This window comes from Octopus bimaculoides, chromosome 16 (genome assembly GCF_046866305.1).
Source record: "Octopus bimaculoides isolate indiv1 chromosome 16, ASM4686630v1, whole genome shotgun sequence".
Lineage (NCBI taxonomy): Eukaryota > Metazoa > Mollusca > Cephalopoda > Octopoda > Octopodidae > Octopus > Octopus bimaculoides.
In genome coordinates, this window is record NC_142943.1 from 27,283,015 (window position 1) to 27,306,522 (window position 23,508).

Below are 23,508 nucleotides of genomic sequence, written 5' to 3' on the forward strand. Positions count from 1 at the left end.
CACAAAGTTACAAAGTTCAGAAATTTTGAAACAAAGAATTAAACTGAATTTCATATACACATGACCATGATGCACTAAATTGTCTTTGCACTGAAGTATCACTTCAAAATTTTAAATATTGGTAGAACCAAACTACTATTTTTCATATTAGTTGAACCAGTTTCTATTTTCGCTAGATGTTTAATTGAATGTGTGAAGTCTGGACATCCCTTGATTTGGTTAACTAACATTTCTCTTAAAAAAGTGTTTGTAAGTGTACCTTGGTAAAGTGTGGCAAGAAAAACTTCAATTTACATGCGTTATACATTTGTGTGTGTGTGTAATATAAAGGATGAAAATAGTTGTAACATCACCAACAGTAACTGAACATTGTGTCTGCTGTAAATTGTATAGCAATGTTAACCACTGCAAGAAAGCAGCTTTGTGACTTCAAGTGCCCAAATAAGGAATCTTTCCATAACAAGCCTGGAGTACCCAAACCAGAAGCTTGTCAATGGGGAACTCATTTCATACAGTATCTAGGTATGGTGTTATAAACAAGAATACACATACTTTATAAGACTATCGATAGGAATTGAATGTTGTCTCTCCTGTAAATTCTCGTCTTTCTTCATCCCTTATCTATTTGTCTTTACTTTTGTACCCCTTAACTTCTCTGAATGAGAAAACCCCTTACCCTACTGATTAGTATATATCTAATACCCAGCTTCTATCTGCCTCTTTCCCACTATAGAATACCACACTCATTCTTCTTTTAGTATTTCTCCAGCATTGGAACTGCTAACATCTATTGATATGTAGATAGGGAAGTAGAGTTAGAAAAAAAGAAAGGTTATATGCATGGGAATCATTAATTCCTATTTTAGCTCATAGAAATGAGAAGAGAGGCAACTGCGAGGAAAATTATACTAGATATACTATGGGTGTGAAGACCTGCAAAGGAAGGACAGGAAGTAGAACTACTGTGGATGGACCAAAGAGGTAGTGTGGTTAGGCTAAAAGCTAATGGCGATCCAAAATACTATCTTTTTTACATTTAGAACTGTAGAAGAACTAGAAGGACCTAAAGAATTTGTATGCAAACATGGAGAAGGCTCTATGCTGTTTATTTAGCAACCGTGTAGTGTTAATCAGTAAGATTTGTAGGGTTGCTTTCAGGCTTAACCAACATAGAGCATGCTGGTCCTGGTATGGAGGATTGGAGTCTATGATGGACCGGTTAAGCTGTACGGTATCATCATCTTTCTGCTCAGCTAGAGAGGTGGATTTGCTACTTTCCTTGTAGTAGTTTAGATGTGTTAAGTATCTTTGCTTGAAATTAATTGTGGAACCAATATTGTCCTTAATAGAATTGTTAAGGGTATTACGAACCATACCATGAGTTTGCAAAAGGCATTTATTCATAGATTTGAAACTGAAAATGGACCTATTTGGGAAGAGAGTATTCCTGCTATGTGAGTGGGAGACTATTCTGTTAGAGGGCATACTATAGTTTCACGCCGTTCCCTCAACTCTACTCTTAGGGTATTGGCTTTCAATGTTACTCGTATCACTATTGTAGGGATTAATAAACGAGAGTATACATATTCCAGATTTCTAGGGGAGAATAATAATGTTTTATTACTATCATCATTAAGGCAGCGAGCTAGCAGAATTGTTAACATGCTGGACGAAATGCTTAGCGGTATTTCGCCCGCTACATTGAGTTCAAATTCTGTCGAGGTCGATTTTGACCTTCATCTTTTCCGAGTCAATTAATTAACTACCAGTGAAACGCTAGGGTAGGGTGCATCAAATCGACTGCTCCCCCACTTCCTCAAAATTTCAAGCCTTCTGCCAATAGTAGAAAGGATTATTATTAGATCATCCCATGAATAATATGGTTTTATCAGTTACATGCACTAACAGTCGGTCGGGGATGGAATAAACTACCTGCATCAACCTGCTATAAAAGCAGGTAGTAATTTTACCTTATTCTTAGTGTAAGTTTTGAAGAGTGCAGTTCAATTTTAACAGTTATTTTTTCAGCGCTATAATGGAAGTGACAAAGGAGCATATTTGGCATATTTTGCTTTATGAGTTCAATAAAGGCAACAACACAATGGAAAGTACAAGGAATATTAATACAGTATATGAGTATTGGACAATAAGTGTAAGCCAGTGTCAACAGGAGTTCCAGAAATTCTGAGCTGGCAACTACAGCCTAGAAGACATGCCTCATCTTAGAAGATCTGTAGAGCTCGACGAGGATGTTCTGCAAAATCCCATAGTAACTGTTGAGGAACTAGCAGAGAAGCTTAGATTCACCTTTCTTCAATACCTGCATGCCACCAGAAAAGTCAGCAAGTTGGGTCAAGGGGTTCCTCTCAAACTTTCTAATCTTATCCTGTATCTAATCCTGTGCAGAGAGTTAATATCTGCTCTTCTTTGCTGTCACGTCTCATGAACGAACCTTTTATGGCCCAAGACATGAGGAGGAGAAATGGGTTCTCTAAAAAAATGTCAAGAACTGAAGACAGTGGGTAGGGAAAGGAGAAAACCAGCACCCCAGGCTAAAGAAGGTCTTCACCCATGGAAGGTATTATTACCTATTTTGTAGGATTTGAAAGGTTTAATTATCTTTGAACTTTTAAACCCAAATCAAGTAACAAAGGAGATCTACTGCAAGCAGCTTCAGCGGCTTATATCAGCACTAGAAGTAAAATGACTATCTTTGGTTTCCAGACAAAAGTTGTCCTTCCATTAAGATACTGCTTGGCCACATACAGCAAGGATGACCAGTAAAATATCAATAATGGCTGGAGACAGAGACCCCATGGACTACATTACACATTGACTATGCCGGACTGGTAAACGACGCTTACTACCTAATCGTAATAGATAGCTGTACTAAGTGTCTGGAAGCTTGCAGGTGCTGTAAACCAGCCTGTAAGACTACAAAGTTGTTATACGAACTGTTTGTGCAATATGGTGTCCCTGACACACTAGTTTCAGACAACGGAATGCAGTTCTCTGTGTATGAATCCAAGAACTTCTGTAAAAGGCATACAATAAAGCATATTTTCACTCCACCCTACCACTGGAGGTCAAATGGGCAGGGAGAAAGATTTGTGGACACTTTCAGAGAGCATTAAGAAAAGCGAGAAACAGATTAAGTAACAACAAAACATTGACCAATTTCTTAAGAATATACAGAATGACTCCCAATCCAAGTACAAATTCGGGGAAGTCTCCCACAGAATTGATGTTTGCAAGAAGAATAAAATCCATTTTTGATAAGCTATTACCAGAGAAAAAAAATACATAAAGGAAATACATCGAGATAGGTGATTAAGTGCATTTTAAAACCTATAGAAACAGTAAAGAAAGCTGGGAAGATGGCATTATTACCAGAAATTAGATGTATCAAATTAAAGGGGCACATAAGAGACATATAAACCAGGTAAAGAAGAGGCATACCCAAGATCAGGAAAAAATTCTCATGTAAGTATTCAGTGAAATATTTGATAGGGTCCCGTAGAACCAGCATGAGAAAAAGAAAACAGATTGAACACCTTGAAATAATGCCCAAGCAAAAATGATACTACAATATTTTTTTAAATTCCTTATTCCTTTGGAACATGAAATCTCAAAATGGGAGATTTGGTGCGAAAATACAACGACCCCTGGCGAGAATGGACTGGACCTCTACATATAAATGGTAGCAGTCTGAGTAAGTCAGGCAAGCAAGGCAAGGGTCACCGTTTGGCTTACGTTCCCACGTTGTTGGCAAAGTAGCAAAACTGTTCTGCACGCAGTCATACAGTGTCCATGTATCTCGGACCTGTGGGTTTCTACCGAACAAGTACTATCACAGCTGAGAGTTCATCTGTCAGCTGAGTCAATTATTAAGATTGTTCCGCCGTCTCCTCTAAAAGAAGAGAAATTTTGTTTTCTAGCTGTTATAGCTATAGTAAAAGAGGTGATATGGAAGATGCGTGGAAGAGGTATTGCATCAGGAACCTTCATCTCCAGGCATGCTTTAGTAAACCTCTTTTTATATCACCTAAGAAGGAAAGCACGTCTGGAGAAGAAATGCCTGACAGCAAAAATGCACGGAAGAAGATGGAAGAGAATAGCTCGAATGTTGGGTATGCAAGTGCCAAATTAAGCGGGATATAAAAAAAAAGGACAAAATAAATGGTACAACGTAGGAATTTGCTTGATTGAGTCAAACCCATTCCATGTCCATTTACTTTTTGTCTCACCTTCTTTCGTAATTATGTTTATTCATATCATTTGATAAGTCCCTGACCCCATTTGTCCCTTGTATTATCCCCTTTTTGTTTAACACTTGTGTGTTGATAGTCAAAACTGGAGTTCAAAGTATTGGATTGTTGATTCGTAAACGATTGTTGTTACGTGTTGTTACTAGCCGTTTGTTTCGATTATATTGTTATTACACTGTTGTAGTGTTTTCGTTTATCCATAAGGATAAAACACATACATACATACATACATACAAACATACATGCTGCATGCATTAGTATTAATCAGGGAGAATGAGTGCTCTCAACATCATAATAGTAAATAAATATTCTTTACTTTTGAGTTATCCAGACTACCATTGGTTCCATGTAGGAAGAGATATCTCTCAACAATTATTCAAGTCTGTCACATGGGACGTTGGTGTTTGTCTCCACCACATCATCATCATCGTCATTATTAAGTAACTTCCATTTTCCTTGATGACATGGGTTGGACAATTCAATAGCATCCAATGATTTAAAGGACTGTGTTTAGCTTCAGTGTCTCATTTGGTTTCTATTTATTGACAAAAAGCGAAAAATAATTAGAGAGTATAATATGTAAGTTGAATTGTATTGGCTTCATATACAGAGGAAGAAAGATTTTGAAGGATGTAGTCACCAGTTGGACCTTCCTAAGCCTCTTACATTGGAAGATAAATACCAAGTGAACAGAAACATTGACTTGGTTTTAATTTTCAGTTTCAATTCTTAGTTTCATTTTCTGCTTGAAGAGAAATAAGAAGTTATCATAGCTTTGTATTTCACTTACCATAAAATTGTTGTCATGTGCTTCATATAGAACAATCAATATGATAAATACTATTAAATATCATCATTATCATTTAAACACCTATTTTTCTGTACTCACACATTTGTTGCATAGGTCTATTATATTGTATATCACAATTCCTCTTGACCCTGCATAATTTTATTTGTTAAACCCAGCACCCAGCATTCTCATGTCACAGTTCACCATTTCTTCTGGTGTCCTTTAATTAGTCTTACTCTTCTCTGTATTCCTCCATCATCTCAGCCAGAACTGTCAATGTATAAAATGCATCAGAGACCAAGCAAGGTTAACATACACTGACTCTGTTGGCTTTGAAGGAGCCATATTTCTTTAAGCTATATTCTGTCATGAATGTTATATGAAACCACCATTATATTCTTGTAGGTATTATTCAGAAATAATTCTTTGTTCCAATTCCAAATATTAGCAGTCTGATAGAAAGAAGGTTTAGAACATTGGTGTTAAAAGGTCTGCCAAGGCTGGAGGTGCAATTCATTTTTAAGGGTTCATCTATTAAAGAATCTTCCAATTCATGGAAACTGCAAAAATATTTAATAATGCAACCTTTTAACTGTTTGTTTTACTCATTTTCCCATTCTTTTTAGTCATTTTTAAAAGAAGTATTTGAGGTGTTACATACATTCCTCAGTGTGACAGGGCTTACAAGTTTTATACAAACATTTCAATTGGTTAAATAAAATCATGTGGTACTGTTTCTATCCAGAGGATTTCATCCATTCAAATCCCATGTCAAAACCAGTGTACCAGTGTAAAAACTATAAATAAGAGAAAAAGAAATCATGTACTTGTATTAAATGGATTGGATTATCTCCACCAGATAATTGTGGCTACATTCATATCTTGTACTATTTGTATTCAGTTATGTCTTCTCTGTATGATTTGTTGTAAAATTTGAGACTCTGTGATATAGAATTAATGTCAGTCCTTGGAACTCCATCATGTTTCTCTAATATTCAATATCATTTCTTTTGTTTTCAGAACTTTGTTAAATACAGCATAGAAGAAGAGAGGTAATGCAAGGAACACATTGTTAAATTTGATAATATATAAGTATATATATGTTAGAATTTCAGCTATGGTGTAGAATGAATTTAACAACTTCACTCAGCTGAGATTATCCTAGTAAATGCTAAACAAAAACTTCTTATAAATCAGTTTATTATTGAATTTCCATATAAATCTTTTCTCATAATATGTTGGAATTACACTGAATTCTTATTCTTCCAAATCTTACTCGACTCTATCACTGGCATTATTTATAAACATCAGAAAGACAGAAATCAAAAGAAGGCTCAAAAAATTCAAAATTTGGTTGGCATTTTATATAGCAATCCATCATTTCTCTATGCTTATATATCTTCAGATAGGTATAGCATTAATGATTTTAACAATCATACACATTATTATTGGTGAAACAGTTTAGATTCTATGAAATTGATTTCTTTCTCTTATCATATAAGAAACAGATTTATGTAAATTAAACCAAAATTGAAACTGATTTGTATTTATAATTGAAACTGATTTGTATTTATAATTGTAATTATAATTGTAATTATAATTTTAATTATATTCATGCATAGGAGAGGAGAGAGAGAGAGAGAGAGAGAGAGAGAGAGAGAGAGAGAGAGAAAGAGAGAGAGAGAGATTTACTGATTTGGGAATTCTATTTTCTGGCAAGAGACTTGAGTTAAGTTTGTATGTTTAAAATGAAAAGATTTAATCATGGAAGACGAATGAGAGCCAGACACAACATATATTATTATATTCACTCTATTATATTTTCTTATAAATTTTAAGTATGAGTAAGTCACAAAAGGTTACATCAAACCGATGATTTGTGGCAGTTTGGGATGAAGATTAAAATAAACAGTTTTTTTATTGTTACTTAACAATTCTACAGAATACAGTTTCATCTCCTTCTCAAGATGTTGAGGAGTAAGCAACAATTAAAGAATGAAGATCAATTTATGAGAAATCTTGGTTTTTGTGTTCCTCAACAAAAATAATTCAAAGTAAAATATGAGAATTGTAAAATAAAGACAGTGAATTAAGTGAAGTGGAAAAAGGAAAGATAACAAAGATTGAAGCAAAAGACTATCTATTTTAAGAGGGAAAAGAGAGAAAATTAAAGGAAGGAGAAATGGATTGTCCATGTCTTATTTCAGATGGTCATCATAGTAATGGATACAGGAATGGGTAGCAGGTATGTGATTTCTAGTAGAGGAGAGTGGAAATGGGTTGTTGAAGTCTATGTGGAACTCAAATAAAGAGAAATAAGGAAAGAATGAAGAGCAACATCTGTGTGTTGACAGGTGTGTGTTGTGAGGTGTATGCCCCTATACAGCATTTATGTGTGAGCGGGTAAGTGTAAACGAAATAAGAAAAAATAGCTGAAAATGAAATAAGGAAAGAGTAAAGAGTGACAGGTGTGTGTCACTATACAGTATGTATATGTGAGAGGGTGAGGGTAAGATTCAAGTAGTGTGAATATGCATGTATATGTGGTGCGTGAAAAATGAGGGAAGGACTTACAGAAAAAGGAGCAGTTTTTAATTCCAGTGGGTGACAGTACTTATAAAGGGACAGTTAATCAAGTGTAGAGGAGGAGGTTGAAAAGCGAAAGGAAGGAATTTGGGTAAAACAAATTAATAACCAATTCTAGTTACTGATGGATGCTTCTAAAAGGAAAACCAATCATTGTCCAGAAAGAATTTGGCTGGTGGATGAAGTGTGGTATTGGAGAAATCTGTAACTTCCACCTACATGTTGACCAATCATTTTCACACCTGTCTCATCTTTACATGTGTTAGTAACTCAACCCCATGACGTTTCCAATATTAACCATTTGATCCTGGTTACAGGTTTCCATTTCATATACTTCACTCTCTCCAAGAATGACTTGCAGACCCAGAAAAGCCCCATGTGTTTCTCGTAAGCTTGTTTTAGGACCAGGTTTCTTAGTAATTTGATTGAAGGATGTGAGTGTTTATGTTGTCTGCATATGAAGCTGTCTATGTGTATTAAGGAAGTAAGGAAAGGTTGTGTAGGAATAGATTGAAAACACAATGGAGATGCCCAACAGATTCGATTTGGGAAATTATATTCTCAAAGTGTTGTTCTTGTATACTACATAGACAAGGCAGTTTGATAGACTGCTTGCTCACCAGCATTTGGTATTGTTCACTGGAGAGAGTAGAGAGATTGCAATATTTCCAGACTGCTGTGCTACATACCATACATTTCATAATTGAATGTCTTAGTGTGCATGTGTACTGTAGTCTCAGATGGAGACATGGTAGAACTGGCAAGATGAATCTCTGGTTCATACCTTCTTGTTTGCTAAACTATCTGTGTGTTGTATGACTGTGCAATCAGGGATGACCTGTGCAGAAAACAACAACCACAATAATAATAGTTCCTCACTTTCTTCTATTAAAACCTATATGTACCATCTACTCACTACTTGTGTCTGTTACCAATATGCCCTGAAATAGCACACAGTATTTCCCTTAATTTCTCTCTTCTTTACCTAAAAAGAAGCATTTGATGACTTATTCATTTCCCAAACAACTTAATATACTGAAGTTTTTATATTTTTTATCAAATGTTTGTTTGTTATTTGTTAAAATGTAAACATGCATGTGTCTAGTCATAACTGATTTGCATAACAGTAAAAGATTAATGGCTGGATAACAATTACTACACTATAAGTTAGGAATAAATAAATTATGGATCAATGGTTCAGCCATGTTTTGAAATTAACACTGCAAGTGGCTGAGCATTCCTTAGACATGTGTACCCTTGTTGCAGTTCTCATTGAGATTCAGTATGACACACTGAATTTGACAAGTCTGGCCCTTTGTAATACAGGGACAACTCATTTTTGCCAGCTGCATTGACTGAAGCAACATGAAAGTGTCTTGCCCAAGCACACAAATGCACTGCCAGATATTGGACTGAAGCCCTTATGATCATGGGCCAAATATCCCAACCACCAAACTATGCACCTTCACATATATGTGATAATAGCCATATGTATTCTTTGGCTCTTGGTGAATTGCAAAGAAACTATAAAACTAGTCACTTCGATTCTTATCCTTAATGGTTGAGACTTCATCGGTCACAATTGCAAAGAAACACTAAATATATATGGATATTATTTGATATATTAATCTAATAATAACCCATGTTATATTGGGACTGTAGTAAATATTTATGTATCTGTAAATAGATCTGTTTTTAAGGTATGATTCCTTTCCTTTGTCACATGTCCCTGTCACAAATAGTCCCTCCACCTTTCTATCACTCTTAGAATTTTCAGTATATTTTTACTTGTCTTCCTTTGAGAAAATGCCTCTTTCTAATTTTTGTCTTAATTTCTTAGATTCCTTTACTCTTTCTTCCCCTCTCACCCTTCATTTCGGACCGAATCACTCTCTCAGGTTATAACTTTCCACCTGCTACACAATTCCTTAAATTTTAATTCCATTTCCATTTCCTTGATTCTATTCCAAACAACAACACAACTTTTCTTCTACTTTTCGCTCTCTTTTGAATGATAAAGACTGAAATATTAGTCTCTAGACTCATCATGTCAAATTCACTTTACTAATCAGGAATTTTCTCATTTACTTATTTTACAGCAACACGAATAGTTTAAAGTTTCAAAGAACTATCTCATACTGTGTTCCAAGCTTTCCACTAAAAGCATCTATATTGGTAAGTGCTCAGAAAATCAGATAAGTAATTATTTTTAATTTTCTATAATTCTTGATTAGTTCTATTTGCATAAACTAAAACGAATGGTTTGTTGAGAATTTCATTCATTTTTTTTTTGTTTTTTTTATAAAAAGAATGCTGTATGCTATTTTTTGAAATATTTTTATATATTCTCCAACATTGATACAACAGGCTACTATTTTTTATGCCGGTAGACCAAGCTATTATTCTTCAGACTGGTAGAGCCATCTACCAGTTTTCCAATAGGAAGATCGAGCAACCATATGCAATACATTTACAGCAGGCTTCTTTATGTCATGTTATTATGGCCAATGTAGTAGTTTTCATTTTAGAATTATTGGATACTGTTTTCAGTATTCGAACAATGAGCTACTGTATATAATACTGGTAGACCAGACTAGTAGTCTTGATATTTGTTAAGTAAGCTGCTAGTTTACATATTATTAGAGGTGGAAAATTATTTTAGATAAGATGGAGCCTAACTACTATTTTTCATATCAGTAGAGCCAGTTCCTAATTTCCCCAGATGTAAGACAATCAAGGGATGGTATATCTTATAAACAAGAAGATAGAAAAAATGTTCTAAGAACATTTATAGGAATAGAATACTATCTCTCCAGTAAATTATTTAGCCATGCTAACCGATGCACCAAAGTGGGATAACAAATTTAACCATCTAAGTTAGAACCCCTAAGTTAACAAACTGAGATAGACGTACGTGTTGTTTGTCGTTGGGAACTCAGATCTTACAGTTTCAAAGTATAATAATATTCATAGAAAATGGAAAATGGACATTAAATGATGAAGATGATGATGATGATGATGATATATATATATATATCTTCCTCTGTACTACTACGTATCTCGCTTTACCCCTCTCGTTCTTCCTCTGTTACTACTACGTATCTCTTTTTCCCCCTCGTATTTCCTCTCTTTCTCTTTTCCTCTCGTTGCTCACCTATTCTTCTACTTCCTCCCTCTACCACTCTCTCTCTTCCCTTTACACCGGCATGGTCACATGCTTCCGGTCAATAATCCTTTCCTTCCTTGGCTTTCGCCAAGCAACGCACGCACCACTTTGTCCCTCTCGGGTCCGTGCCTCATCGCATTCATACACACATAATTTTTCTCGTCTGGCCGTAAAGCCTTTTCTGTTTGTTTTCCTGTCTTGTTTTTTGTCCGCCACTACATTCCTCCATGGCTAGATTTAATTTGCGTATACAAATTTAATCTGCGCTCCATGGGACGAGCCGTTTTAGCGATGTGTCCTGCCCAAGCTCGTCGAAACGCCGGTGTTAAAACGTGGGTGGCTGATGAAGGAAAATGTTCTCTATGTGGCTCGTGTGTTCTCGTCTACGTTTGTTTGCAATGTCCTGTACCCAGATATGCACCTATACATACAGGTGGATGTCGGTATGCACATACCTGTACGTATATATGCATATACTCATTTACTATTTGTTTTTATATATATATATATATCATTCACACACAATAGTGTGTGAATAATATTCTTAATGTTAACATTTTACTCTGTCACGACCACTTCTAACTCAGTTTTTAACCAAATTAGATGATGTCCACATTTTTAGATTGTTCACATCCTTAGCTACATTTTCAGCTACAAAATTTGAAAATTGCCTTGGTAGAAAAAAGTTTCAGTAAAATATATGAGGTCAATAACAAGAGAGTAACGCCTGAAATCAACTTTGAGTCCAAATATTTTTCCTTTAAATGAATTTGTATTTTCTTTTAGCTTACATGATAGATCACGGCAAGAGAAATTTATCCATGCTACTTATATACAAAAATATTCAGTAGAAAAAGTACTGAGGTGAAAACCGGCCAAAAATAGAAGATTAATGCCTGAAGTCGAATTTGACTCCATATATTATTCTTATTTCAAAAGATAACTATATCCAAATTCCTGATAGATCGCCACTAGATTAATTACTAAAACACTACTGGGGATAAAATGTGCTGAAAAAAGCAAATTCAAAACTTTCACTTTATTACCTCATATGATAGGACTCATCAAGACGAGTGTCGTGATGCTAATCTTTTCAAAAAATATTCACAAACTACCGTATGTAAATAATATTCTGATAGGGTGGAAGCTCTATGACATTTCGTCTGTCTCTACATTCTGAGTTCATATTCCACCAAGGTCATCCTTGCCTTTTATCTTTACAGTACTCAATAAAATGAGTATCAGCTGAGCACCGGGGTCAATGTAATCAACTTCCCTCCCCTCCGGATTTGGTCTTCAGCCAAAATTGAAAACTAATATTGCAAAATGTTTGATTCAACTCAGTATTTAGGTTTCTTGCAAAGATCCACCTCATATTCATAGAATAGACTATATTGTAATAAGTAGCTATTGTAATAAATATTATTCACACACGCTGTGTGTCTTACACACACTTAACAAGAAAACTTTTCACACACTCTACCACAACAAACCAATCTACATCTCCACCTCTCTTCTCTTTCTCACATTTCCTTCTACATACACTATGCCTAGCTCTCACTTCCCAATCCTGTCTTCATGGCCCTGTTCCTCTGTATCTTAGCTATCCAGTAGTCCCCCGATTCTATATATGCTCAAGTTTTCTGCCATTTACTCATACTCTCTAATTACACTCCCTTCGCAACATCCTGCCACGTATTATGTTGTTGAAATCTCAAGAGTATACCCTGGCACTTGCCACCATCTAAATCTCTTTCTTCCTTTCCTCAGTCATCCCATTTATATTCTGATCCCCATTCCTTGTGAGTATGCCCGGCATTTTGCCACCATCTCTATCCTGCTGTCTCCCACTCTCTTTCCTTCTGCTGCACTTCTCTCAGGTTGGGTAGCTGTGTATTTCCTTTGCAGTAGTGCACCTGTTTCCGTTTTCATTTCTGATCTCTCTCTTTCTCTCTCTCTCTCTCTCTCTCTCTCTCCCCATCCGGGTAACCTTGTACTTCCTTTACAGCAAGGCATCTGTATCTGTCTCACTATAACCTTTCATCATCCAACACCAGGTCACCTCCTCCAATGCCTCCTCCTCCACTGAAAGTCTTTTGTCTTCCAAGTACTTGGTGACCCTGGCAGAGTAGGTGCCACTTCAAAAGCCCCCAGTCCACACTGTAAACTGGTTGATGTTCTGAAGAGCATCCAGCTGTAACAACCTTGCCAAAACTGATCTCACCCGTGTTTGTGCTACATAAAAAGCACTACTGACCTTGCCTGTGCTTATCCCATGTAAAAAGCACTAAGTACATTCTGCTGAGTGGTTGATGTTAGGGAGGGCATCCAGCTGTAAAAATCCTGCCAAAACAGTCACAGAAGTCTGGTGCAGGCTTTGGCTTGGCCAGCTCTTGTGAGACCGTCTGACCCATGCTAACATTGAAGGCGGATGTTAAACGATGGGGATGATGACACAGCAGTGTGTGAATAATATTCTGAAGGTCAACATTTACTCACTCGTGACCACTTCTAGGCTTTGTCACTAATACAGATTTTTACCAAATTTGATGGTGTTTATACATTTTTAGATTGGTCACCTCCTAAGGTACATTTTGAGCTACAAAATTTGAAATTTGGTTCAGTAGAAAAAGAAGCTGAGATTTCAAATATGTAAGGTCAAAAAGGGAAGAATAACGCCTGATATCCACTTAAGAGATATACACAAGATGCTGCATACATAGTTTAGTAAATGCACACACACACACACACACACACACACACACACACACACACACACACACACACACACACACACACTCATGCACATACACATAAGTAACTTTTAAAATGCCCCTGAAGAGAAACAAAGGTGAGTGTGACAAATATGTAGCATTAAGGAGAGAGGGGTAAGTTGACAACAATTGATGACAAATGGACTCTTTACTGCTGTCCATCATAAATAAATACTTACACACACACACACACAGACACACACACACACACACACACACATATATATTTATGCTTCTTCCAGAAAAATGTTATTGAGGTTTAAAGTTTAATCACTTTCACCTAATCAAAAAAAAAAAAATGATTTAGAAGCTGGTATTTTCTGCATCATAGTTGTCAATCACAAAATGAAATCAAAATCATTATACGATGAGGAAATTTTATGAAACAAACAAAAGCAATTCTGAAGTTTTAATGAGTTTTTTTTTTACATTATCTACATTTGACGGATATTTGTCCTCATCTTGTTTGTTTTTAATATGTTTTGGCTGATATACCTTCCAGCTTTCATCAGGTGTTTTGGGGAAATTTCGAACCTGGGTCCTCGTTCCTAAGTGTTTTTTTCGATGTTATTATCATTATTATTATTCAGGTCACTACCTGGAATCGAACTCAGAATTTTGGGGTTAGTAGCCCACGCTCTTAATCATTATGCCATATGCCCGTAGGCAATTATGGAGTGAGTAAATGTTGACCTTAAGAATATTATTCACATACTGCTGTGTCATCATCATTATCATCATCATTTAATGTCTGCCTTCCATGCTAGCATGGGTCAGACGGTTTCACAAGAGCTAGCCAAGCTGAAGCCTGCATCAGACTTCCATCAAATGTAAATAATGTACATAATTCCTCATCTCTTAAATATAGAACTGAGTTGTTGTTTTTTTTTTTTTGTTTGCTTTTAAACTTTAATTCAGTATTAAGAGTAGCAGAATTTGGATTATTATTTCTTAGGGTAAACTGACAGGGTTTTTACTTTCATATGGTATGACTGGATTTTCATAGTAGCAAGATTCAGATTATTTTATTTTCAGGCAAGTTGACAAGAACAGTAGCTGAATTTATTTTTATTTTACATGAATTTCGACTAACAACCTAACTTTGCCCTAACACAGTCAGGTGGCTCCTCCTGCCTTATGGTTGATGCATTGGCTATTTTTGCATTTTTTAAAATTTACCACTAGCCATGGCTTTTACTATTCATATGATCAGATTCTCTTCTTACTATACAGTTGATATATTCTCATACCTCTTCTTGCTAGCTCTTCTTACTCTATATAGATATAGCTCATTTATTTCTTGATTTTGTAATAAGATTAGTATTACATTAATATTCAATATTATATGGAAAATTATTTTACAGAATGAATTTTTGCATTTTTGCTTTTTGGCATGTTCGTATTATGCACTTTATTTCAATATAAACATTTTATATACAGTGAAGATATAGAATCTAATATTTTTTACAATTATAATTACATTTCTCATTATCCTAAAAAAATTATTAATTTTAAAGGAAATATATAGACAGGTGGGTTTCATTTAATTTAAATATTTTTTAACAAAACAATATTTATTACCTTTATTGCCTGGAAAAAAGTGGATTACATTGAAAAATGCGGCTGCATGCATGTATGTTGATATTTTTAAGTCATTACACCTGGATAAGTGCAGAACAAGACTTCTACAGTAGAATTGCCTAATTTGTCACTTCTAAAAGAATCTAAAAGATATTTAAAATTAAAATTCTATTGCAGCCGAGAATAACATTTTAAAAATTAAAATACCTTATATTAGGAAAATTTGAGATAATTTATTTTATTTATTATGAGAATCTAAAAACAATTAAATCTTTAAAAGTATGGTACAAAAATAATGAAAAATAAATTTAAACAAAAAAATCTTTTTAACCATTTCTTTTGAAATATACAATTAAAATAGTCATTTTATTTAGTTGTATCAAGTACGAACACTAAAATATGAAGTTGTAAATAGTATTGCACAAGATTTCTTTTCACTTCAATTGAAATCCCATTACAAAAAAACCCATCATTGATTGCAGCAAAATTATCATTAAATGGTTTCAAATCAACCACATGCTCAGTCAGTTCTTTCACATTAAAAAAAAAAAACAATTTAATCTGACAAATAAATCATAAGTAAAGTTTATTAGTTAGCATTGGTATAATAGATTTAGTCTAATTCAGCTTTTGCTAATTCATTACTTCACCTAATTCATCACTTTCAGTTTTCTCCTACGGATGACTAATTACGTGAATTCTACTGTATTTTTTAAAAATAAATCTTATTTCATTTTTAAAATACTGCTTTCTCCAAAAATAAGCCCATGGGCTTAAATACAGACTTAAATATAATTTTGCTTAAATAATTTTTCTTCTAAAAATAATAAAAATTACTGGGGATATACATGAAAAGAGTTTCTATAGGCTTATAATTAGATGGCTTATTTTTGGAAAAACCCATAATATTTTTATAGTTTTTGTTTTAATAAAATATAGTATATTCTAAAAATGCATTCTCAGCTGCAATATTTTAAGTATAGTAGAATTTTAGTTTTAAGTACGTTTTAGTTTCCTTTAGAGGTGACAAATTAGGCAAATTCTACTGCAGAAACCTTGTTCTGTACTTTGTACTTTTCCAGATGTAATAACTTAAGAATATTAACATGTCTGTGCCCACATTTTTCATTGTAAGTCAATTTTACCCTGATAAAGGATTTTGCTTTTTTTCAAATTCATAATGCATAAATATGGACTTAAGTGAGAAACTGAAATGTGCTGAGGCAACATGAATTGACTTTTATAATAAATATATTGATTATTCTGTGTATGCATTCTCCATTTTCTTTGTACTGTTAAAAAGTTTTCCCCTATATCAAAAAAATGGTAACACCAATAGCAATATTAGAAATAAGACATTTCTAAATCTCTCAGAGAGATTTAAGCAGTAGTGATACGATAAAGTTGTTGTATATTGTCAACTTAATGTGACAATCCCAATAAGGGAATATACTACTGCTGTTTAGCCCGACAGGAAGCGGTCCAGCTTCCTAGGGCTAAACAGCAGTAGTATATTCCCTTATTGGGATTGTCACATTAAGTTGACAATATACAACACCAATAGCAATGATTGGAATTTCGAAAGTGTAACATATTAATATCAAAGAGGAACCAATGATAAACACAAGTACATATGCATATGTAGAATTTCTGGTATCGTTCATCAATATAGAGCTAAACTGGTGTATGCTTGGATAAATACCTCAAGGAAAGAACAACTTCTTTTCACACAGACTTATTTAATACTTGTTTATATATATATATATAACAGATTAGTAATCTTGGTGAAATACTTCTTAAGCTTTCTACAGCTATTTCAGATATGTGTTTGGGTGCATTCATGGTTCAGTCTTATCAATTGATTGACTTATTGACTGAAAATATAGGCGACTGCCAGCTCAAGGCTATTGTCTTCAGAGCAAAAATAAAGATAAATGAAAAAAGAAAAAGAACATAATGAATGATATTTTAGCCTTACAATTGAAACCGGTCCAATAGTCCTATAATGATAACAGCATTATTGATCATGATTTTCATTGTTCATTTAAGATCTTTATTGTTGAAGACACATTTGGTTAACTTTCCAATTCTGTGTTCTATATCCTTTTGTGAGGTGCACTTGTTTGATAAAGGTTGTCCAGATATTAAAAATACTCTGCTTGTTCAGGAAGTGTATCAGAGATATTAACATCAAAATCAGCTAGGATGGTATTTGGGGCTGATTAAGCAAGGACCTTGGTTTTCTTAATGTTTACTCTGATGCCAAAGCGATGGTGGGTCATAGCAGAATTGTTCACAGTCTGTTTGAGTTCTTTGTCATCAGCATATTGAAGTTCTGAGATGTGTTAGATGTTTAGATTAAAATCTACTAAGATTAAAATGTCCACCATCATATTGATATCTGTTTAGATTATCTGGGGGAAATTTCTGAAGCATTGCAACCAGACACAAGGAGAATAGCGTTGGTGCCAAAATACATCCTTGTTTTAATATGCACCTAATTGGAAATTCTTCTGACAGCATGTTTTGGTGGAATACACATCCAGACATATTGTCATGCATTGCTTAAACCATAGAGGTAAATTGATCAGGAAATCCAAATTGACGAAGAACCTTTCACATTGCAGCTCTTGGAATGCTATCAAAGGCCTTTTCTAAGTCTTAGAAAACAAGGTAAATGGGGTTTTGTTGTTCTTTGCTTTTCACTTGTGGCATGGAATCCAATGTGGGTTTCATGCTATGAGAGGTACGGAATCCACATTTAGATTCTGGTAGGATCTTTTCAGCGATGGTCTTGATCCAGTTAAAAGGATCCTGGCAAAGACCTTTCCAGTGATGGAAAGTAATTATATTTCTCTATAGTCCTTTAGAAAGATGTTGGGATTCCTACATCTTCAGTATGAGGGAGAAGATGCAGATTTAAAAGGGTAAGTATCCATGATTGATCAGCTTGAAAGGGACGTTATCTAGGCCTGAAAACTACCTTGATCACATTTGCTTCATCACTTGCTTGAATTCCGATAAAGTAGATCTCATATTGATTTACAGCTGAAAGGGATGATTTGGAATGTTCCTCAGGAAGTTCCCAGCTGTGTTCAAGCTTCTCTTTACAAGGATGGAAAATGTTCCTTTCAGCATTGTAGTATGTCCTGTGGATCAGTCCAGAAAATTGTTTTGTTAGCTGCTGGAAAGAATCCAGTTGATTTTCATACTGGTCCAAATAGCTGTTTCATTCCAGCTTAGAAATTTCTGAGGTCACGTGAATCTTCATAGCCTTGATATTGAACTGATTTTTCATGTCCCCAAATATTCTGCAGTATTCTTAGTTTTCTTTGAAATCCCTGTTTTAGCTTCTGGAAATGCATTTGTTTTAGTCTGGATATTCAGTCTTGTACATGAGCCAGTCCATTATTCATTTTTGCTCAACCAGGTTGAGTTCAATGTTTTCATAAAACCAGTCTTGATTTGTCATTTAGATTGGTCGTTTACTGATTCATTTGTGTTTCAAAGGTGCTTCCAGTGTCAGGGTTTTGAAGTTTCGAGATGTTGTATCTTCTATCATATGATGGTTCATGTTGCATCTTTGGCCTTTTATGAATGGTGATTCTCATACGTGAAGTGATAAGGCGATCATTTCTCCAGTAATCTTCGGCATTAAAGCCCACTTTGGTGATGAAAATGTCTCATTTCTCTTGTTGCTGTATAATAGCATAGTCTATCAGATGTCAGTGTTTGGATCAGGGATGCAGACATGTGGTCTCAAAGTGAGTTGGAAGTCGAAATTGAGGATTCGTAATGAATAAATTATGTTCCATGCATAGACTTAGTAGCAGAACTCCATTGCAGTCACAATTCCTGACGCCTTTACCAATGACATTTTCCTTTATCCGATGATTCTTTCTTACACTTACATTGAAATTCCATAGTAACAATAGTGTGTCCATTGGTGGTATGTTGACAATCATGTCACTTAGGTCTTGGTAAAATTGATTCTTTGCTTCTTCATCAGCACCAAGAATTGGAAGGTGCCTTAAAGAGAAATACTTCCCAGAAGAGAGGCATCAATCATCTCCAAAGAGAAAGTATGCAGAAGTGTGCTCTTCCAGATGTTATGCAAAAGGCAGTAGCTGAGCAAGAGTCATTTTTGTGCATGGCATAAACAATTGTGCAGCAGCTGACCTGGCTGCATCACGAACCAACAATGAACCTTGCCCACCACTGTGCAAGACCACCGACCACAATCAACAGACATAGTATCGCCGCCCCTAACACCAGAACAGTCGTCATGCCAGTATTTTTACTAGATATTGGAGGTTTGTTGCATCACAACAAAAACAAAATATTTTTCCTGAGAGACCTTGTTGCATGCAATCAAGCCCTATTCATATCCCTCATGAAAACTCATCTTAGGTTTGATATAGAGGATGCAGAAGTACACGTACCAAAATATACCATACTGTAAGCAGACAGAAGGGAAAGGAGCCATGGTGGAGTTACTGTATACATCCGTGAGGACCTCATGCTACAGGTCCTACTGTCATGCTCAAATTCAGTATGTGACTCTTAAATTGTATACATAAGACAACACAATATAATTATATGCAATACATATTACCTACCAAATGCTCCAAACCACACGGACAAGTTTGAAGATTGCCTCACAAGAACAAAAGAGACCTTCATGAAACTGGAACATCACATGAGTGTGTTTCTTATGAGTGATTTTAACTTTCCCCGTGTCAAATGGCCTGAATGCCTCATGCTCTCAGGAATGACTCAATGCTGACAAGTACAAATTGAGTCCCTGCGCAACCTCACCAATGCCCTATTTATGGAGAAAATTGTGCTCCAGCCAGCCAGGGCGCATAACACATTGAATCTCTGCTTCACAAACAATATGGACATCATTCATAACATGAAAGTGATGCCAACATTAGTTTCCGATCACAACATAATAGAGTTGTCTATGTATGGACCAAAAGTAGCTTGAGACATGCAACCTAAAAGAAGCACCCAAAATCTCTCCAATCTGAACTTCCACAAAGCAGACTGGAAATCAATCTAAAAAGTGTTCCTCAGACAGGACTGATCAAAATGTCTCCCCACACCAGACATTGGCATGAAACTAGAGTATTTCATGTCTGTTATGCAAGTCATATGCCAGAAATACGTCCAACAGCACAAGGCCAACACAGAAAGGAACAAGATTCCAAGGGAGAAAAAGATCCTCATGAGACAATGGATGAAGGTTGTAAATCGCTTCAACCAACAACCCTGTTGTATAGTGAAACTGTATACTCCTCCTGGTAAAAAAAAATGTGGTAGGATCAGCCATTATAAATAGACCAGTTGCCGGTCATCAAAAAAAGGTCGAGAGTACGTAGAGTTTGTGTGAGACTGTGTTGATAGTCGTGTCTGTACTCATATAGTAATTATACTGTGATACTGAGTGAACATTATATCGATCTAACCTTTTGAGGATAATAATACTGTACAGTGTCAGATAGAAACATTCTATCGATGACTTCGGAATGTAACAATATCTTTCAGAACAACAACTGGCATCAAAAGACAAGATACAACAGTGGCAAAAGACCGCTTTACAACAGTGGTGACAAGGTAAAACAAATTTACACGGAGAAAAAAACATTGATGCAGTGAGTTTAACTTAATTCACGTGGAAAAGTAAATACCTCGACAAAAAAGAAGCAAAAATCTTGTGCAAACTTACGAAAATCATAAAATATGGAAGTCTTGTTAACTGGGGTAGTTGAGTTGCAAAAACAGAAACAACAACAAATGTTTAAACAAAAAAAAAGGCGAAGATGAAGACTTCATTATTTACATAGGCAGATTCAACAAAGAATGTGAGAGATTTAGGCAGGATATGCTTACTCCAGACTCTTTTATGTGTTTGATTCTTGCATAAGGATTGACAAGTAAAAGGGATGCAGAAATGAGAACGATAATTATAGCAAAACTGAAAGTGAACCTCGATTTGACATTGCAGATACTGTCAGAAAAGTGTGACAGGATATTAAAATTAAGGCATGACACAGAAGAAATTCAACGAAAAGAGTGTTTCCACATAAGACGAGTGCAAAAAAGTTGAAAGACAAAATGTTGCAGGAAAAAACAGAAAAAATATCAGGATGTAGACCCATGTATGGCATATGATGAGATGCACCTGAAAACAGATTGTCCATATAAAAAACCAAAGTGTTTTCATTGTAGGTTTACAGGACATATAAAATCACACTGCAAAACTAGAATGATAGGAAAATGAAACAAACAAGGAAAAAATAAATAGTTGTCAACAGGAAAAGTTGTGACTACAACAAACAAAGTTTGTGAATGTAAGAATTGAAACCACTAGTATCAGAATGCAATTAGGCACAGGAATTATCATCACAATCATAAATGAGAAAAGATGGGAACAAATGGGTAAGCCATAATTATGTAGTTTAAACAAAATAGCGTATGATGTTACTGAAAAAAAATTATATTTCACGAGTGAATGCATTTGTAAAATGATGTTCGAAGGTCGATCCTAAAAAGTGAATAATTTTTTTTATTTCCATGAAAGGACAACACAGAGGAGACAAACAATGACGGACAAACACATAAAGAAAGTGGGGGTGGCTGAGCCATGTACATAATGTGTGGGAATTAGCAGATTAAAAATTAGTAAAAAATATGTACAATACATAAATTAAAAGTGAAAAATTAAGTGGGGACAAAGGAGGTCTCACACCCCATGCACCACCACTGAAACCTTTTTGTACACTTATGGCTTCCGTTAGGCTGGGCCATTCACTCCCATCAAGCTCTCCACTTTCTTCCATCTTTTCGCAAACACATCCAAAAACAGGCATCTCCTCTCCAGTCTTATTTTCTGTTTAAGGTGGAAATGGAAAAAGTTAACCAACCCACAACTGTAGATGAAGGTGCCTGTCTCGATTTCTTTCACTCTCATCTTCCAGATCACCTCTTGTACCATGACAAGGGTACAAACGTTTCCTTCTTTGTTAAGGGAAGGTGGTGAGACTATCTTGATGATAGATTTGGCCGGCATCAATACTCTTCCCAAATGTGACAATAAGTGTTCGGTGTAGTTCCATAGATCCAATAACATCAGACATTGCACGAATGTGTTTCACTGCTTCGCCCACATCTCAGACAAGATAGCGACAAAAATTGGGTAGGGCCTCTCAGTAGCACTGCCAGGCCAGGGATTTCTGGTAACTCTCCAGAGATCCTGGCCTGAGAGTTCTCCGAAACAGGCTGGCAAGCTGACGTTCGTTGAAGCCCAGAGTTCTCCCCAGGTCGTCGTTGCACTCGCTCTCTACCAACCCTCTATAGAAGGATGAAGTGAAACCCCTACCACCGACATTGCCCCTGTGGAGAGGAGCCAGAGAGCCTGACGGCACTCCGCAAGCCATTCACCCAGCCTGGGTTTCCACTTGATCCACGGTTCCAATTCACTGAAAGACATGAACTGTGGAAGAATGGACTTCACAAATGGAGACCATACCTGCTCAACATCCAGGTAAAGCCAGCGGTGCCAAAGTCGAAGCGCAAGTTTCCCCAGTCTCAAGCGCAAGTTTCCTCAGTCTCAACCACAGCATCCCTAGCCCACCCTTTAGTGGTTGTAGGCAGCAAATAGATCATTGGACTTGCGGAACCCCACTCTTCCACAAAAGCAAAAGAGTAGGCGCTCCTTCTTGCCCAACCATGAATCCGGGCAAGGCACTTCGGTTAGGTGGTAGGTAATGACAGATGCGATAAATACATTTTCCACTTATGCCCTTCCTTTCAGGGGTAGCTGCCTTCCAGACCAGGTCTGGGTTAGGCCAGCCACCCTGCTTGTGATCTTACTCAAGTTTCTATCTATCTGCGGGTCTGGACCAAACCAGACTCCTATCAATTTCACCGAACCGTTCGTCCAATGCCGCATGATGCTGTATGACGGCATCGACTTGCCTCTCCAGGTATCGAGCTGCAAGCCAACTAACTTGTCGTGGTTTACACTTGCTCTTGCCACCACCTTGTATTCATGTATAACATCATCCACTTGATGCAGGTGGTTGCCATTGAATACAATAAGGGTGATGTCATCCGCGTATGCCATTACAGTTCTTCCAAAACTGAGATCTCGTGGGACGCCCTCCAGAGCCTCCACCTTCTACAGCAAGGGCTCCAATGCCAATACATCCTCGATGAACCAAGCGCCTGATACGGGTGGGGTTCGACAAGGACTTGTTCACCCGAACTATCGACGAAATCTCGCTGTAAATAGCCTTGATCCAACCACAGAAGGTCGGGCCAAAGCCGGCTACTTCA

The 23,508-nt window shown here is 36.1% G+C and overlaps 1 protein-coding gene across 8 annotated transcripts in view; it reads left to right on the forward strand.

Moving 5' to 3' along the window:
- The window catches only part of LOC106871768 (uncharacterized), a 1,221,261-nt gene that overhangs the window by 828,543 nt on the left and 369,210 nt on the right, over nt 1–23,508 (forward strand). For all 8 annotated transcript variants that reach the window (XR_016244689.1, XR_016244690.1, XM_089364843.1 and 5 more), the window contains exons 58-59: nt 6,079–6,110; nt 9,744–9,819. Coding sequence is in view for 6 of the 8 variants with exons in the window: in XM_089364843.1 (XP_089220969.1) it covers nt 6,079–6,110; nt 9,744–9,819 (108 nt within the window). In the remaining 2 variants the exon portion in view is untranslated. The remainder of the gene's footprint in view (nt 1–6,078; nt 6,111–9,743; nt 9,820–23,508) is intronic.